The sequence below is a fragment of the Cheilinus undulatus genome, linkage group 19 (assembly GCF_018320785.1).
Source record: "Cheilinus undulatus linkage group 19, ASM1832078v1, whole genome shotgun sequence".
In the NCBI taxonomy this organism is placed as follows: domain Eukaryota; kingdom Metazoa; phylum Chordata; class Actinopteri; order Labriformes; family Labridae; genus Cheilinus; species Cheilinus undulatus.
The window spans coordinates 12,760,959-12,779,500 of NC_054883.1; the positions used below are offsets into that span (position 1 = coordinate 12,760,959).

At 39.2% G+C, this 18,542-nt stretch overlaps 1 protein-coding gene across 1 annotated transcript in view; it reads right to left on the minus strand.

Moving 5' to 3' along the window:
• Positions 1 to 18,542, minus strand: part of map3k22 (mitogen-activated protein kinase kinase kinase 22) — a 70,713-nt gene that overhangs the window by 46,822 nt on the left and 5,349 nt on the right. Inside the window, exons 2-3 of the mRNA XM_041814089.1 lie at positions 3,027 to 3,110; positions 2,355 to 2,399 (exon numbers count right to left, since the gene is read on the minus strand). Coding sequence (XP_041670023.1) covers positions 2,355 to 2,399; positions 3,027 to 3,045 — 64 coding nt within the window. The 5' untranslated portion in view covers positions 3,046 to 3,110. The remainder of the gene's footprint in view (positions 1 to 2,354; positions 2,400 to 3,026; positions 3,111 to 18,542) is intronic.

The following is an 18,542-nucleotide window of genomic DNA, read 5'->3' on the forward strand; positions in this document are numbered from 1 at the left end:
ACAATGAGACACAGACTATACTCTTGTCCCCCTGCTGCTTATCGAAACTGTGACACAGCTAATTCAACCACTAATGGGTGTAACTTTTAAGCTAAAGTTAATCTTTGACTAAGAATAATGACCAATGTAATGCAGAGTATTGTGGGTGTTATGATAAAGTCTTTTCATCTGTGAGTGTCTGCAAACATTTTGATTCACTTTCTAAAGGCCAAGACATTCCCTCTGTGCCTGTGCACACCTTTGTTTTCACTACACTGTAGTAGAGCTATTGAAAAATGACTTTGTGAAAATTCAATTGAATTTAAGTCACAGTCACTCAAATTAGAGGGATTTATTCCTGCAGTTACTTTGCAAAAATCTATTTCTACAAGAGGGACAGTATTGCAAAGTCACTGTTTTTCCTCTTCTTTATCATCCTGATAATGCGTCACATAAGGCTGCATGATTCATGTTCATCACTAATTCATTTGTCATCAACATTGCAACTTTGCAGCAAAAATTCACAGCACACATAAACACAAAACTACTTTGCTATCACAGTCTTGTTATAGTTAAAATATCTGCTAAAAATAATTCATTTTACAAGGACATATTCAGCTCCTAGTCTTCAATTTGTCATGTATTAGTGCTGCGGTCCTTCGGAGGAGACAGGAGTGTTCAAGAGCTGAGATGGAATCATTTCCAAATTTACAGCATGATTTAACAAAATATTCTACTTTGAATAATTTTGTGTTTGTAGCCTTTCAAAACTTAACTTCAATATCCCTTGTTCATCTGCTTGTACCATCCCTTTGTTTGCAATTTGCCAAACTGAATGGCAGGAAACATCATCAGACGACTGACACCAGGGGCGCTCTAAATGGGGCCCAGTCCAGTAAAAATCTCTGGTCTGAACTAGGCTTAAAAGCTACCCAATTTTGGTTTGAAGCATTGTGCAAAACGTATGTAATACAAAAAAGGTTACTGCCAAGCAGCATGAGAATGAAACACACAGTATGTACAACTCCACCACCAGGGGGCCCATAACCAAAATATCAACACAATACAACAAGTATAGACTAGCTCCGCCCATCTCCACTGTTAAATTTTTGTTTTAAATTAAGGAGTCTGTTCATTCAAAAAGGCTCCTCATAAGGCATATTTAATAAACAGAAAACCAATGTTTTGTTTGCATTCATGAATTCTCATAATAAGGGTGAAGGCTTTGCACTGGAAGCAGTCCCAGTGTGCACATGCGAGCTGGAAGGGACACTATAGAACACGTACATCCTAAGACCATTTCTCCTTAAAAGAGAATTTTATGAATGAAAACAAAACGTCAGTTTTCTGTTTAGCAAATATGCCGTATTTTTAAGAGAATAGTTATTGCAATTTAATTTCACAAGCTGTGGCACATCATGTTACAATTATAAAAATAAAAATTTCTCTGTTTTTGAACATGTTAGGAAATATTTGAGACTTCAATTCAATATATATGTAAAATAGAAACTGTCACTTTATAAATAAAAAAAGATAGTTCAGTGCATACTGTATCTTCAAGTCAGTGCAGATGTACAAAAAAACCTGCAGTTCCTCAAGTGTCCACCTGAGGCAGGCTGCAGAACCAGTGGAAGTCACATACTCACCCCATGTTAAAATGCTCACATTTACAGTACAAATCCACATGTTTACACCATGGATCAAAAAGCGTATTGGTCAGAAGAGCTCATGTTTAATTGGGAACACTATACAAGGTGTGAATTTTTCTTAGAAATTGCCAGTTTAGCTTATAAAAAGCATGTGAGTTATGCATAATTAGGGGAGTGACTGATATGACAGCCAGAGCAATGTAGCTAGCTGTTCAGAGGTTAAAGTGCAGCATCTTATTCTGTTATTTCGTTGACAAAAAGCAAGTCCAAGTCACTTTTTTATATATGGCAGCCACCACAGGTTGGCTTTGTAAAAAAAAAAAAAAAGGCTGCAACACTCAGACTCTATGCTACGCTTAGCCATACTAGCCCAACACACAAATTAAAGATTGAAGCACCAGTCTACTTATGTAATTAACAGCAAAAAAGACAACAAACTTATTTGAACTGTTAAACAATAGATGAAACTTGTAATTTTCTAACCCATCATTAATAACTTTTTTGTGGGAAGACGCTCTAGAGCAGGTTGTTTTGTTTGTAAGCAAACTTTGTATGGACCTGTTTGATAGCTTTTATAAGAGACTGTGCCAAGCTAGCTTTGAAAGGGTAATTTAATGCTCCTTTTATTTAACCTTTGAAAAAAGTAAAAAATAGTAACCCTTTTCAAAACAATGTTGGCAACTGCTTTAAAATTCAGTTTCCTTTTATAAGAGAATCAGTGTTTACCTTGTGAGTTCCTGTGCTGTCCGGGTCCATTTTGGAGACCGTCATCTGTGGAAGCAGAGACAATGCAGAGTTTGGATGACATGGAAATGAAGTGAAAAATGAAGAACCGGTCCCTTACTGTATTCTGATGATAGTTCTTGGTTTTGCACAGTAAATATAGAACACAGCTATCAAATCAATATTCAAGCTTTGTTTACAGTCACTTAGCAATACTTCTGTTACTCCAAACCTAGAGCTACAGGTCATGTAAATAAAAGTCAGTAGAGCCTACTGTTTGAGGTGAACTGCACAAAGACACATTTATGTGTGGGTGGGTGTAGTGGTTGCTGTTTTTGCATAGATTTAGGAGTGCATATGTGTGTTAACACGCCTGGTAGGCGTAAATAAATATAAAAATCTTGCATAATGAAAGATTTTGAGGGGGATATTAGAGCACCTTTAACCTCCCTTTGGGCTACACTAAGTGGCCGAATCCAAATTAAGTAGCAAAATCAGGAAAACAGCATTTTTAATAACAACAATGTACAAAAACACACAAGCTGGAGCTGTTAACAGCCTCCTCACACTTTTCCGCTCTTGTGCATGTGTTATTTTTCTCCCTGCACTGTTCCTGCCAGAGGATGTGAGAAGTTTGTGTGCTGTATGTATGAACTGCTTTCGAATACTACTCACCCATGTTTACTGTCATCATCAGGAAGTGGTCCTGTTGAACTCGAGCGCAGAGCTCAACTTCTCTCAGCAGGCGAAGATTTCATCCTGAGAGCCAGAAAAACAAAAACAACACAGTTTCAACATCCAAGAACTGTGTCATTTTCCTGCAGCCTGGCGCACATAATATTTCTGTGATTGCACAAAAACAATGACAAAACAGGACGCAGGTGGTAGTCCCAACACAAAGCCAGTTTTCCAACATTACTGTCTGTTATTTATTTAATCTTTATTTAACCAGGTTGGTCTCTTGAGATTGACATATCCTTTTTTGACAGCTTCTGGCAGACAAACAACAACATGACAGCCAAGAGCTGCATTTAATGTTGCTAACTCGATTCATCTAAATCCTGGCAATGCCCTGTTGTCTATTTAGTGGCACTTTGAGATACAGCAAGCCAGCAGCAGTGGAGGGACTCCTCAGTGTTTGATGATGGAGGAGCCGTGCACACTTGAGATCCCACAGTGCTGCAGCAGCCATGCAGGCGTGGGAGTTTGCCTGAACGCCTGCCTCAGGTAAAGACGATGTACTTCAAAGACAGAGCTGGAGTGATTTTTATGAATTTGGTTTTGGCTGTTACATCTTAAAATGAGGTGACACAGTGCAAAGGGTTTTACCTCTGACAGTTTTGCCCAAATGAATGTTGGAGAAAATTTAACTTTTACAAGCAACCCTTTCAAATAAATAAACCAAACACTGTATGCCACGATGCACACTGTTTGCTAAATATGTATCATAGATACAACTTGTCACAGCCCTAATGTGTGGATGTTTCACATGCATGCCCTTGTGTTTTTCTCAGAGGGTTAGCAAAAGGGGAACAGGAACCAGAGCAACAGCTGCAGTACTATAGAGTTATTATTGTTGCAAAAGCAATAAATTTACACATTTGCAAATCACAAATGCGTACAAAGATCTGTGCACAAATCTGCATTTGTGTAGGTAGCTTTGCAAAGACATGCACAAATCCACAAATTCGTGCACAGATCTGCAAATGTGTTCAGATCTGCAAATGTGTGTAAAGATCTGTAAATGCATGCAAAGATATGCAAATTTGTACAAAGATCCACAAATGTGTGCACTAATCTGCAAATATGTAGACCAATCTGTAATTTTGGACTTAGTTTATTTTGGTTCAGAAAACTCAGTCTTTTTTGCTTCAAGTTGTCAAAATCCTCATAAGCCATCAGTTACAACTGAAATCTGCCTCTCAATTGGCTGTCATACACACGTGACTTTTGCAACACTTGTACCGTGCAAGCACAAGGACTGGGTCTGTTGCTCTCTGCGCAGGCTCATAGGCAAGGCTGCCTTCCTCATTGGACAGGCATCACAGGAATGCAGCAGTTTAGATTTAATAAAGGCTCTATACAATGTCGATGTGAGAGGAGAAATAATATCGTATTATACTGTTGTTATTCATTTTTTTATTATTAAAAGAGTGAAGAAATAATGACTTCATTTTCTCTGAAACTGTATCACAGCGGTGGATGAATTGTCATCTCTACTTGACAGGATTTCATTGCGTTCAAACAGAAATCACCATTGTGACGCTGTATGAGCCGGGTGATGTTAGCAATAAGATCGATAGAGTGGTTTGTAACATTTATATTTATATTTATAACAGATGAAGGTAAAAAGAGCCGTTCAGGAACAGATATGCTAAATAGCACTGAACAGTGCTGATGATACATTTATACAACATTAAGACACCGACAATAATGAGTAGATGGGATGGCTAAGCAGCAGCGACACAATCTCAGGATCACGCAGTACAGGGTTTGATTCCAGCAGCGTCTGGAAAATTTCCTCATTTATTTATTTCTTTTTTTGCTGGTGACTCTTATGCACTGCTCAGAAATGTAATCACTCAGGCCAGGAAATATGTAGGACTTGAAAATTTGCTTCAATGTGTGACCAAAACATACCATCCTAACGAAATATCTATTTCAGTCCATGACAGATGGCAATAAATAGTCTTTTTAATATCTGGATTTTTTGCTCTGACATCACGCCCATGGTTACCTCAGCTGTCCTTAAAATAGAAAAATGCTCTGCAGTCCTGTGAGTAAAAGAATCCCAACATCAAAACGTTGGGGATAGTTAAATTTCTGCTGTGGCTACCAGAGAAAACTCTGAAATTAGAGACCCAGAGTCACCTGGCTCTGCCCAGTATGCTGATCCTGCACCTGAAGCACAAGCGATGCCTGCGTGATGTCTCTCTGTCCCCAGTGTACAGCAGGATGGAGCTACTATTTAATAAAGAATATACTCCGTCAGAGAACTTTTCTATTCATTGACTCAGCTAAACTATATATATTAAGTTGAGCTTTGAGGTCTGACTATTTAACATCAGTAACCCTAACCCTAAAGGCACAGACAATCTGGCTAGTCAAATAAAGCCTCAGCTAGCCAGTCAGTTCTCTTCTCTTGTATGAGTTGGTAATATCTGAAAAATATTTGTCTGCTTATTGCATGCCATATCATCGTAAGAATACTGAATGTTATCTTACATCTGAGGACTCCATATCACGCTCACCACTTTGACAAAAATAACCCTGAACCTGAAAAAGTAGCAGTACAATCAGATCATCTGCAAAATGACTGACACATTCTTCGTGAATGAAGACATAACACAAGGAAGTCTGTCACCTCATGAGTGGAAAAGTCCCCATGTTCACATTGAGAAAAATTCTGAAGTATTCAAAAATGTGACTGATTAAACAGGGTTAACAGGTTGCCATAGCCAATTTGAGCACTGACAGCTTGGTGCTCCACATAAACAACACAAAAACAAAGATTGTGTTGTCAATGGCTACAGTTTCAGAGCTTTTGTTTCTTATTTGCGCTAGAGCTGAGAATGAGACAGCTGAATCAAAAAAGCTTCATTCTACTGTTTTGACTTTTCTAGATACATTTCTGCAGAAAAGTAAACACTGAAGTGACTCACTTACAAAGAGAGTGTAAATGATCAGTTTTAAGGTGACTGGATGTCAGTGTGCATCCATACAAGTGTTCAATAAAAAGAAAAATTAAATGGAGGGAAACAATAAAGAGAAGGAGAATATCAATAAAAGACTGAGGGAATAATCACAGACAGCAGACATAGTTTGTTTGACGATCCGCAAACAAACAGATCTTTGAAATAAAAGACTAAAGAGCCTCCAGAGAATCTCAGAAACATTCCCAGGATAATTTCTGTCTGTCTCTCTTAAAGCATCATTTGCTCATTGTTTTGCTCCCAGTGTCTCTAGTTGCATGTTTTTTTGTATTGTTAAATCCTGAACACTGTGTACGCTATGTCTCCCTGACATTCAGTACAGACAAAAAAAACACTCAAGCATCTCTGCAGGGACACAAATACTTCGTCTGTGTGTGTGTGTGTGTGTGTGTGTCAGCCAGAAAACTTTTCATAAAAGCAATAAAGATGGCTACTTGAGCAATTTACAGCCTGAGGGGGCAGTGTCACAGGGTGCCAGTGGAGTTTGAACATGGGGAACAGGCTGTGTAGGGCTGTCAGGGGCACAAAACATAAGGGCTGATGGATGGGAAAAGCTGAAACATGGAGTCTGGACAAGGATGTTCTAAATACATCACAGTATAAGAAAAAATAAGGGTGAACTTCTGTAAACCCCAACAATATTCCACATTCCTTGTTCTTTACAGCTGAATACATTTGATAAAAGAAATACAGTATGCTTTATGCAGTACATGACACACAATAATAGGAGATATACATGTGATTGGATAAACAATATGATACAATTACTACAATCTGATCTGATGTGATGCAATAGGATGCAATGTGATACAATATGATATTATACAGTACACTGTGATGTGATATGGTGGATAATATCACCATATGGTATTTCTGTGACAACTGGCATGTTGCGTTTTGCAGTTGAACCAGGCCTTTCTGTGTGGAGTTTGCATGTTCTCCCAGTGCATGTGTGGGTTCTCTCCAGGTATTGCTCCCTCCCAAAGTCCAAAACCATGCTTGCTATACTAACTGGTGGCTCTAAATTGCTCGTATGCATGAGATTAAGCAAGGCTGGTTGTTTGTCTCTCTGTTAGTCCTGTGATTGGCTGGTGCCAAGTCGTGGGTGCACCCCCACCTAGTCCTAAATGACACCTGTGATTGGCTCCAGCCCCCCATAGAGGATAACTGGATGGATGGATGGATGGATGGAGGGATAAAGGACTTTTGGAGGACAAGTACACAAAGATATTAAGTGTAAGAATAAAACCAAGCAGAGTATGATCGATATCAGTGTTAATTTTGACAGCTATTTCTTACTTCAGTCTCAGTCTTTTGATTACATGTACTTTACTTTTAGTCCAAGCATTTATTCTCTTACCTTAATCTGGTACCAAGTCATGGTAGTGTGTTCTGTGCACCCTGCCAAACCTGGGGTCCCTGCTTTCTACAGTTCAGAGGCAGAAGAGATACAGATGCGTTTTTTGACAGATTTACCCACAGTGGAGAAAAATCATGGATTTTGAATGTCCGACGAAAACTAAATTACTAATAATTATTTATTACTCATGGAAAAAAGACTGTCGCCAAACATTTTTAGTCGATGAAATTTGATCAATATGATGCAATCTACAGTAATACGATGGGGTACGGCACAGTGCAATATAATGTGATGTATACAATTAGGGATGGTGATCGTTAATTTTTATTGATATTGATATCCTTATTGATACTCCTCATTGATTGGAGACATTATCGATACCACTATCGATACATTTCTATTGTTTGGTGGAAACATAAAATGAGGACAAATATTCACACTCAAAGTGGTCTTAGCTATGTAGTGCTTGAGTTAAAAAGTTATGATTTAGTCTGTCACATCTATTTTATAACCCTCAAATACAAACATATTCTTCATATTCAAAACTTCTTTGGATAATCGACTTGTGTTCATTTTACCCTCAATTATGCCATAAGTAACACCACAAGAAGTCATGAAATGTTATCCTAGTGAGTCAAACTCCTGGGGGAATCTGCTACTAGCAGCATTTTTTATAATATCAATATTTGGCACAAGTGATTTGATAAGACAAGTCAGGATAACAGTATTTCTGTATCAGTATTAGCCCATCTCTAATAATGTAGCTAAGAGTGGCAGAGTATGATTTGTCCCAGAAATCTGTGTGTCAGACTGTGCTGCTGACCACACATGAAAGCGATGATGAGTCGCCACAAGACAGGTGGTCTCCTAACACAGCGACGCCTGCTCCGTTGTCACTACACATACACACAAAACCACGCACACGAAGCAACAGAACAGCCCCTGTCCTGTGCCAGCGAGTCACCAGATGGCCCATCTGCTTTGCCTCTCCGACCAGCAGGATGCCGGGCTACTGGTGCCCACAGATCGCCAGCCCAATTCTCAGCGTGCTTCTTGGCAGGCAGTCGATGTGACAGCCCTGCTTGTTGAAGATCAAATGCTACTCGCCACTCGGTCTTGCTGCTCTCCAAAAAAAAGTACCATCTTCCTCTCTCTACTAGATCATGAGACAGGCCCTCAAATGCTACACACATCCAGAAGTGCTTGTGACGCACTTCTCTGTCAAATACGGATAACATCACAGCTCGGGCCAATGATTCGCTGGCAGAGGCCTCATCTTTGTCACAGTGTGAGGACTGTGCTGGAATAACAGCAGAAGTTAATTAAAAAGAGCACAGCAGAGGATGGGATTTGACAAGAGTTGAGGGGAATTATCTGAGCCAGACAAAGCAGAGCCGTGCTCCTTGAAACAAAAACTGAAATTTTATTTAGGTTGGAGTGATTGAACAGGAATCACAGCCAAGAATTTGCAGGCAAGCACGTAAATGCATGCGCATGTAGAGTACGCTTTCAGCTCTGTTACATCACTCTCTAAGTAAGCAAACAGAGCGATGCCGGCTCAAGGTCTCCAAGGGAACCCCCCCTCCCCCAAACAAGAGCAGGAGAAGGTCTGCTCTCCAGTTGTCTGGTGGCCTGAGTGAGAAACATGACCTCATTTCTGACATCATTCTAGAGGAGTCCCACACATAACCATTTCAGAGGTCGATTTCTATCTTTGAAACAGCCATCAACTGCCCAAACAGACCATCTCTACAGCAAATCTTAGAGATCAGGAGGCAGAAAGGACATGTTTTACATCACAGCTCTACACAAAGTAGGGTTGTCCCAATACCAGTGTTTTAAAGTTTGATATAATACTAGTAACAATAATGCAGTATTAATATATGTTTAGATACCACAGAAAAAAATAAAGTCCAAGGCTCCCTATATTGGCTAACTGTGTGTAAACAAATTATCGAAATATGTTAGCCAACTCCTGCACACAGAGCTTTCAATCACCAGTGGGGTAGTCTGGAAGCTTTATGTTTTATGTTTGAGTAGCAAAAGAAACACTTGTATTCAAAATTACCTCAAGTTAAGTCGATACATGGCTGAATGTAATCTACATGTACAGGAAAGTAAGTCACAACTTGTCATTGTATTGTTACTTATTTTCAATTCAATCATCAACAGGATAAAAGCTGCTGGCTTTTTGGCTAACATCAGGATAGAAGTAGCTGGCCGTTTGGCTAACAACAGGATAAAGGTAGCTGGCTGACTGGCTAAAATTGTGATAAAAGTGCTTGCTGTTTCACAGAAGCCGGCTGTTTGGCTAAAATCATAATAAAAGCTGCTGACTGGCTGAAATCAGGATTTACATATCTGGCTATTTGGAGAACAATAGGATAACAGAAGCTAGCTCTTTGGCAAAAATCAGGATAGAATTAGCTGGCCGTTTAGCTAACAACAAGATAAAAGATGCTAGCTGTTTGGTTAAAATCAGGATTTATGTAGCTGGCTTTTTGGCTAACAACAGAATAACAGAAGCTAGCTCTGTGGCTTAAATCAGGATAGAATTAGTTGGCTGTTTGGCTAAAAACAAGATAATAGTTGCTAGCTGGTTAAAAAAAAGGATTGATGTAGCTGGCTGTTTGGCAAACAACAGGATAACAGAAGCTGGCTGTTTGGCTAAAAGCAGGAAAAAAGCAGGTGGTCTTCTGGCAAACAAAAGGATAAAAGAAGCCAGATGTGTGGCTAACAACAGGATAAAACTAGCTGGCTGTTTGGCTAACAACAGGGTCAAAGTAGCTGGATGTTTGGCAAACAGGATAGTATATCTGGATGTTTATGGAACAACAGGATAAAAAAAGTTTGGCTTACATCAGAATAAAAGTAGTTGACTCACTAACATCAGGATAAAAGTAGCTGGCTGTTTGGTTAATAATATAAGCTTATCGAAAGCCCTGTTCACACTGTAAAAAATTCACAAATACATCAACCAAAACCTTGCCATGTTTTGTGCAATTCTGATGGTATGCTGGAGTTTGCCTGGATTTTTTTCTGGTTTCATTCCTCTCCTTAACACCAGTTTCTTGAAACAGATGAAGTGTCAGATTTATGATATTACAGGAGGACAAGAGTGCCTGAATTGTATTATTTCTTTAATTTGTTCAGTCGGGTATACTCACTTCATTTAACTAAACATTTATGTAGAGTGTATTCAGTTTTCCTTTATGAAGGCTTGGCTTAAAAGATGCTCCCTGTGTTAGCCAAGAAGCCTTCTTTGACTTTTCAAGGAGCCCAGAGCTAGAAACCCCCACAAAGACACACCAATGTCACTGCATAATTTAGTTTGAAATGTATCCACTCCTTAGCTGCTTAAAAGTCAATATGAGGGTGCAACAGAAACGTTAGGCAAGAAATTGGAGGCTTGGTTGGTGTAGATGGAGAGTTGGCATTGCTGGGATCAGAGCATTGCTGTGACTGGTTAAGAGCGGTGGGAGACAACCTGGGCTTGTGACATCATGTCCTGCATAACTAGTTCCAAGCTTCCTTTAAAACAGCTTTTTGTAATTGGTTTTAAGACAACAGATCTCAACTCCAGGACTTGCAGGGAACAAAGGACAACATCAGCATGTTTGTGTGTTGAAGTCTGTTGAAATGGTGGTTAGACCTGTTTGGAAACACATTAATCCCTTTCAAGCTCTGGACAAGATTCATGCCACTCTCATCCCTTTGCAGTAAACAGGAAGTTAAAACTGGCAGCCCGTCATCCTAGCTTAGAATTAAGACAGGGAAACAGGGGAAAGAGCCAGCCTGGCTCGGCTCAAAGTAAAATAACGTGCCTGCTAAAATGTCTATGGCTCAAACTTACATAATTTAAATGTTAGGGGAAAAAGTTTTTAGATCTAGGTTAATGAAGGTTTACAAAGTTGCCTTTTTCCAAGGGTCAAAAGGGCAGATTTTGATTTAAAACTTTCATATTGTTTGATATAGATTAACAAAATGTAGCAAGTTGATCAGTTAAGTCATGGGTATTGGTTGGCCAGTGGTTCCTATTTATTTATTCATTTATCATTTAAACAATTTTAAGCTAGTTGTTTCTCTGCCCATGTCCCTGTTTATCCTTTGGAGGGACATATCAAGGCTGTCCCACTTCAGAGGCTCCTTCAAGTGTGTTCAATAAATGCACTCATGTTTACCGGCTAACTTAAGATCCATCCAGAGGATCCATCTTCACAAACAAACCAATGCAAACAAGTTGGTAGACTCTCAAGCAGCAAAGAAGTATTATTGACCCATTAGAAAAAAGCTTTGAATGCTTATGATAAAAAAAGCATAATATGCTTATTATGGTTATTTGATATGTTATTATGTTCTAATGTAGGAGTAGACCGATTAATCATGATACTTGGCATTTAGCCAATTATCTGTATTGGCATTTTATTTTACAGATCATCAATATAAATTGTCTAAAAAGGTTTTCATCAGTATTTATATTGACACTAGTGGTACCACTTAATTGTAATTTAAAACATCTGTATCAACCCTTTTCTTCACAATTGGTGCATCTCTGATTATTGCAGCAGTGGTATGACAAAAGAGGTACTAACAACGTCCTTATGCTGCACAGTTTATGAAAGTCAAAGCAGTTCAAATTCATTTTTGCTGTATAACCACCGTGAGGCAACCATTTTAAAGACCATTATCTGAGAGATGAAGTTTTGAATGATTTACCTCCTAACAATGATCTTATTGAATCTGAGTAAAAGCAGACCGGGTGTTCACTTTAATAGATATCAACACAATTCAGGCAATTTCTAGTACTAATTGGTTTCATGTCGGCAGCCAGACGACGCCTGGAAGTGTTGATTTAATTCATGAATTGTTCTAGGACAATAGCTGGGTTTGTAACACAGTTAGCTGAGGTGTGGAGGTGATTGCTAATGACTGCAATGTTTAAAAAAATACATTTCAGACCACAAGATTTTGAGAGCACAGTCTAAAAATGTTGCATCCACAATATAATGAACAACAAACCTGCAGAATGGATGAGATTACATTTTTTTATCATAAGAGGCTGTTAGCTGGGCCTTATACCCTGTAGAATGAGTTATAACACAGACAGGAAGTGAGTAGTGATTACTGAGCCCTGGACTTTTGGGTGACTGACTCTTTTTAAAAGGTCAGTGACGGTGGTGTCCTGTCCGCTGAACTCTTGCCAAAACTGTTCAGTGGACCAAATGACTCATAATAATTATGAAGGCTCATTCTGGGAAGTAAGACAATAACAATATGTCCTCCTGCTCAGCGAGCGAGTCTAGGGACGCACTTGAGGATTTCTGGACGGTGGTAGGAGTGCGTGGGCAGGAAAATGTCACTCCATGTGGGGCCTCAGCGCTCATTTATCATAGCGCTAGCTCCCCATGCTTTTGTCTCGCAGGAGTTATTGCTTAGAGACGAGATCCAAGCTTTACAATGGGACACATGGCTTAACATCACTTTCCTAGCAGACAACAAGAGGTCTGTTCCTGGTACCTGGCACTTAATCTGTGTTATTTTTTAAATAAAGGAATTTTCCTTTTGATTTGAGGCCACTATTTTCATATTTGCATCTCCTGTTTCTTCTCTCTATGCATGTCAAATTTTAGAAATTCACTGGATTGTAAAAGGAAATTCACTGAAAACTGTATTTTTCACGTCTGATTTTGTGTCAAAATAACATCACAGTTCCCCAGAGCCCAAATTTATAACTTCAAATGGCTTCCTTTTGTTCAACCATCTGGTCAAAACATGATGGATGCAAATCAGTGAGACAGAAAATTCTGGTAAAAAAAGAGAGCTGGGAAATGTTTTGCATTTTTTTTTGCCAACCTCTAGAGTTTTTTTTATTTATAAAACTACAGTCCTGAGCAGAATGAAAAAAACAAGATGTATTAAAGTAGCTGCCACTGATATTTGGTAGAGACATTTATTGTGCCCAGAGATTGAACATGAAAAACTTTAATGATCCTCTCATTTTTCATTCAAAGATAGAAACATCTCAGAGTTTCTGCATGCAAGTAAAGCATCTTTGCAGTCATCTTGCAAATGCATCAAGATAACTCTGGGGTTGTCATTCTTCAAATAGAAGAAACCTTTCAACAAGTGTTGCATCGCCAAGCCAAACTCACAGTATAGTACAGTACTACGGTGGCGAGAGGTCTCACACGAATGCAAATTCAAAACGCTTTGCAAAAAGAAAAAACACAACGACATTTGAGAAAAACACAAAAACAAAAGTTCACGACACAAATACAAAAACTTGCAGCAGCGCATGAATACAAACACAGCGCCACACATGGATACATAAACTCGGCACAGCGCGGTTGTAGAATCTGTTTGCCTCCGCGCTGTGCCGAGTTTATGTATCCATGCACGCGCTGAGTGTTTGTATTCATGCGCTGCTGCAAGTTTTTGTATTTATGTTGTGAACTTTTGTTTTTGTGTTTTTCTCAAATGTCGTTGTGTTTTTTCTTTTTGCAAAGTGTTTTGAATTTGCATTCGTGTGAGACCTCTCGCCACCATACAGTGCAGTACAGTACAGTATCAGTTTAAGTACAGTACCATTCAAACTAGCTTTTTTCACACATAAAACATTTTCTGCTAACCTTTAGCTGTCTGTATTGTGCAAACACCATTAGTGAAAAAATGCAACCAATGCTAAAACTGGGGTACTGCAAGTGTCAGCCTGAAACAAACAAAAAAGTTGGTCCAGACATTTTTTTATTGGAGTGAAATACAAGTGTGTAATACATAAAGGCAATGAGTTCTGCATAAATTATCTTTATATTTAATATTTTAGGGAGGTGGCTGTGTAGGCTGACAGGCGGTCACAACAAAACTGAGGAGGGTAAGACCCACTTGGACCCAATCTTGCCAGACACTAGCTTGATCTACAGGCCTGTGCTCGACAAATCAATACAGAAATCTATCATCACATGCACCTTGCCGATTCCTGTAGTGTTACAGAATTGATATGGACATAAACGCTGTGACGGCAGTTTTAAAATATACATCCTTTATGGTGAAGTTCATAAAAGAGCCAACAGATGGCAGCAGTCGTAAAACTGCATGATGCAACACGTCTCATTCACCAAAACACGTTGGTACTCACTAAGGCTGTTGGAACAAATTTCAAATATTTTTGCTGTTTACAATCGTTCTCCAGTCTCTCCCCTCTCCTTGGCCTCTACTTCACACATATGTAGGTGTAGAAACCAAATGTTTCATCACATGACACGTGACATGATGAACAATAAAGTTTTCACACCAAAACACAGGTGCCGCAATAGCCGCCATTGGAGATGTTTGAGGATGTTTATGAATTTAGAGTAAGACATGTTTATTACCTGTTTATCATACTAAATCAAAGTGTAGGTTAAGTTAGCAGGTAAGGTAAGGTAACTTTATTTATACCTGTAGGTAGATCTGGTTACAGTGGGTGAGGTAGTCCACTTTCACACAAAATCAACAGCACAGGACAAGACAAAACATGCTAGTGACGATAGCGCCAGAAACTAAAAAAGGGGGTGACCCTTAGTAAAACCATGATTAAAAAACTGGAGTGGGTAAAAGCAAGATTAAAGCAGGAATATGACATGGATTAAAAAAATTTTGTGAGAAACAAATTCAATTGAGAAATTGGGACTAAATGATTCCAAGGTTCAAGTTAGTGTTCACAGTCATGAGAATATGTAGTTGGTTTAATCAATGCCAAAGAAATGTAAAATGTAGCACCGGATGTTCGGTATAAACTCAGCCCGTTGGCACCAATCAGACTGCCATGTATGAGGATCCTCCTCAGTCTAAGTGATGACTCTATTAGCTCAGAGTACTTCTGTCTACTATTATCATCAGCCACACAACACTGGCTAAAAATAGCAAAAAGGAGTGATTCTCCTGTCGTCCTCCATATATCCACTCCTCGAATCAGTAGGAACATACGCTCCAAGAGGAAACCAAGCACAATCTGTAAAGTAAGCTGTCTGTTTCCCTTATGCTCTGACATGCTATTACAAGCACATTCATTCATTGTGTTTCTCCACCCAAATGCAGCCATGCAAAGACTCAAGCTTAAAGACTTAAACCCATTTCACGAGACAGAGTGTCAAACAGCTGTGGTTCAGGAAGAAACTATTTCTGATTTTCCACTAAAGGTTTGTCCATGAGAGGCGTCTCACTTCTGGGTTTTTGATTTTTGAGAGGCAGACTGAGTGTGACAATGAAAAATCCAAAAGCAATTTCATGATTTAATTCAAACCCCCTGTGTCGATTCCATTTAACATCCCTGTATGAACTGTACAAACCGGCCTTGCTTCTTTTTTACTCATGGAGTCACATCTGAATACATCAAGTACAATCAGAATCAAGGATGCCCGACAGGTTTCCCTGTTCCACTGACTGTTTTACACAAATGTGTCCTCAGTGTTTTTGTGTCAACCCCGCCGTCCTTGCAGTGCTGCTGATGGCATTGTCCTTATGGTCAGACAAGTCGTGCAGACAAAGCTCAATCAGAGCAACTTCCTCTTGGTTTCTGGAGAGAGGGGTGGGCTGGACTTTACCGCATTCTCACAGATAAACAAAGGCGACCCAGGCTGACTTTGGAAAACAGTCAGAGACCCCTTCAGGGTCTCAGTTATGTTCCACTGCAGGCTTAAATTACACATCGTAAAAGTTGTATTTCTGTTCTAAAGCTTCCCAAAGTGTTCTGACAAACAAAAGTATCAATGTTTGTTAAGTAAAGAGGGGGGGAAGCTTTAAGTTTCATGCACATAATCAGTCTGTTCACTCACTTTGGAAGCACTACTGAAGCGGTTACAGCTTTATGTCATTTTGGGTGTGTCACCACTAGAGTTGCACACCTGTATTTGTGCCAGGGATGTTCCCAGGTGAATAATTTTCAATCCAAATAAAAGCAAATTTAAGTTGTTTACCCAACTAAAGTCAATTAAATATATACTGCCAACCAACTCCTTACTGCAATAGTAAGATAGCTTCACACTGTAGTTGGTTACAGAATGTGGCTAACATTAGCAGGGCTAGCATTATTAGCCTTGAATCTACTTAATGTCCACATTCATGTGCTGAATATCATCACTTAATGGTACGGTTAAATGTGACTTTTATCTGACACAGCCTCTGGAAAACTTTTTCTAGATCAAAAAAGTGATACAATTTGCTGTTGCCATGAGATGCTTTCAGCGCTGACAGTTAGCTGTGGTTAAACCAAAGTAATGAGCATGGCGGAAGCATGAGAGTAATCATTAAGAACAACTACAGTGGCTACTAACAGCTAGTGGTGGCATTACAGTTTTAGACAGACCGTTTGATTGGTACTATGGTCCCTAACTGATGAAGAAATTTTAATAGCTGGTTTAACCGACTCATAATTTTGGTACAGACTACAAAGGGATCAGATTTCAGCCATTTAGCTAACTCAAGAGGGGTCTGGCTGCAGACAGCTACTCTCAGATGCCAATCTCACAGACTAGTGCTGTAGGATGCACCACCACTGTCAGGACACAAGTGAAGTAATTTGCCGGTACAATGTATTTCCTGTTAAAGACGGCTCTGTTAGCCTTAGCTATTTAGCAAAAGCTAACATAGCTATGCAAGCTACGTAGTTAACCTTTCTATGTTAGCCAACGCAGCACTGTTAGTTTGAGCAATGCAAGCCTGAGCAAACATTGCTAAGGCTAACATGGCAAAGTAAGCCATGTATGTAATGTAGCTACTTTAACCTTAACAACATTAGCCTTAGCTACGTAGGCTAACATAGCTTTGTTAGCTTCTGCTGCATTAGCTGAATTTGCATATTTTCATGAAGGACAAACTTTTTTCTGTAAGCAGACTGTAAAGTCAGGTAGATTAAACATTTTGTAATTAGGTTTTAAGGGTCAGGTTTTTAACCCTTTGAGTCCTTAGCTTTTTTTTTTTTTTTAACCATTTTGTCTCGCCTGGACTTATTGTCTTGAAAAGCTTGAAAAACTTATATCTTGTGGTGCACAGTCCAGCTCTAAACATTCTTTTTTTCAGAACAGCCTGGGCTTTAAGTATAGTTATGTGTTCAGCAGTAACGTAGCCGGAATTTAAAAAACAGTTATGGGACTATAAAGACAAAAGCAAATACTAAATGGAAATAAGACAGTTTTTTATGAGTGACACACAGTAAACAATAATGACTGTTTAAGAAGGCTACGTTAGCTTTAGTTTTAGAAACATTTATCCCCTATCAATGCTCTGGTGTTTTACCTTTACTCCATAAGTCTTGAAAAGCTGGTAGGTCAGTCTTTTGCAGTTGTACAGTCAGAGACATACGATTTCTTTCATCTTTGATCCAAGTCAACCTTTATTTGTACAGACTATTAACTACTGTTGTTATTTGTAGAGACCCAACACTGATCAGCCAATGAGATGTGACTATTTGGAAAATCTCCTTTTTAACTGGAGGAGAGCTTTAGCAGAAGCAGACTGGTGTGAAAGCCATCTGCCAGGACATGACCTATCTACTCTTGCTTTCATGTTTGAAGTCACTGTTGGCACTGACTGCTCTGTGTCATCTTGGGTGTGTCACCACCAGAGTTGCACACCTGTATTTGTGCTGAGTCTGAGGTTTTTGTTCTGCATGTGAGCTCAACCTTTCCCAGTGTAAATAACTTGAAAATTTGAGTTCCTGCTAGGGAGCACTTTTTTCACAGGATTTGAAAAAGTCAACCCAAGCAAGGGAATCAATTCTCATGCAATTTAAGGTCCTGTGTACTATAATGATTAATTTCCTTTAGGATTTATCTGGGTTTCTCCCAGCTCTGCCTCCAAGACTCTGGGAAGTATCAACCTGAAACCCACTCTTCTCACCAAAGCTCAATTTCTTGTCTTGTCAGGCTAGATGATCTCCATCTTCATCTGAGAAGGGCTTCCTCAGGTTTTCTCTCTCCCTCAAATCTCTGATAGATGTAAGGAGTGCTGCACTGACTGCTGCCTTTCTGCTTCACTTTCCCATTTTTGTATCATTGGGACATAATTTGACATTTTCTATTATGTTCTTACATGATAGAGCTAACACTGGAACTCTACTAGTACTAGAAAGGATATATCAAA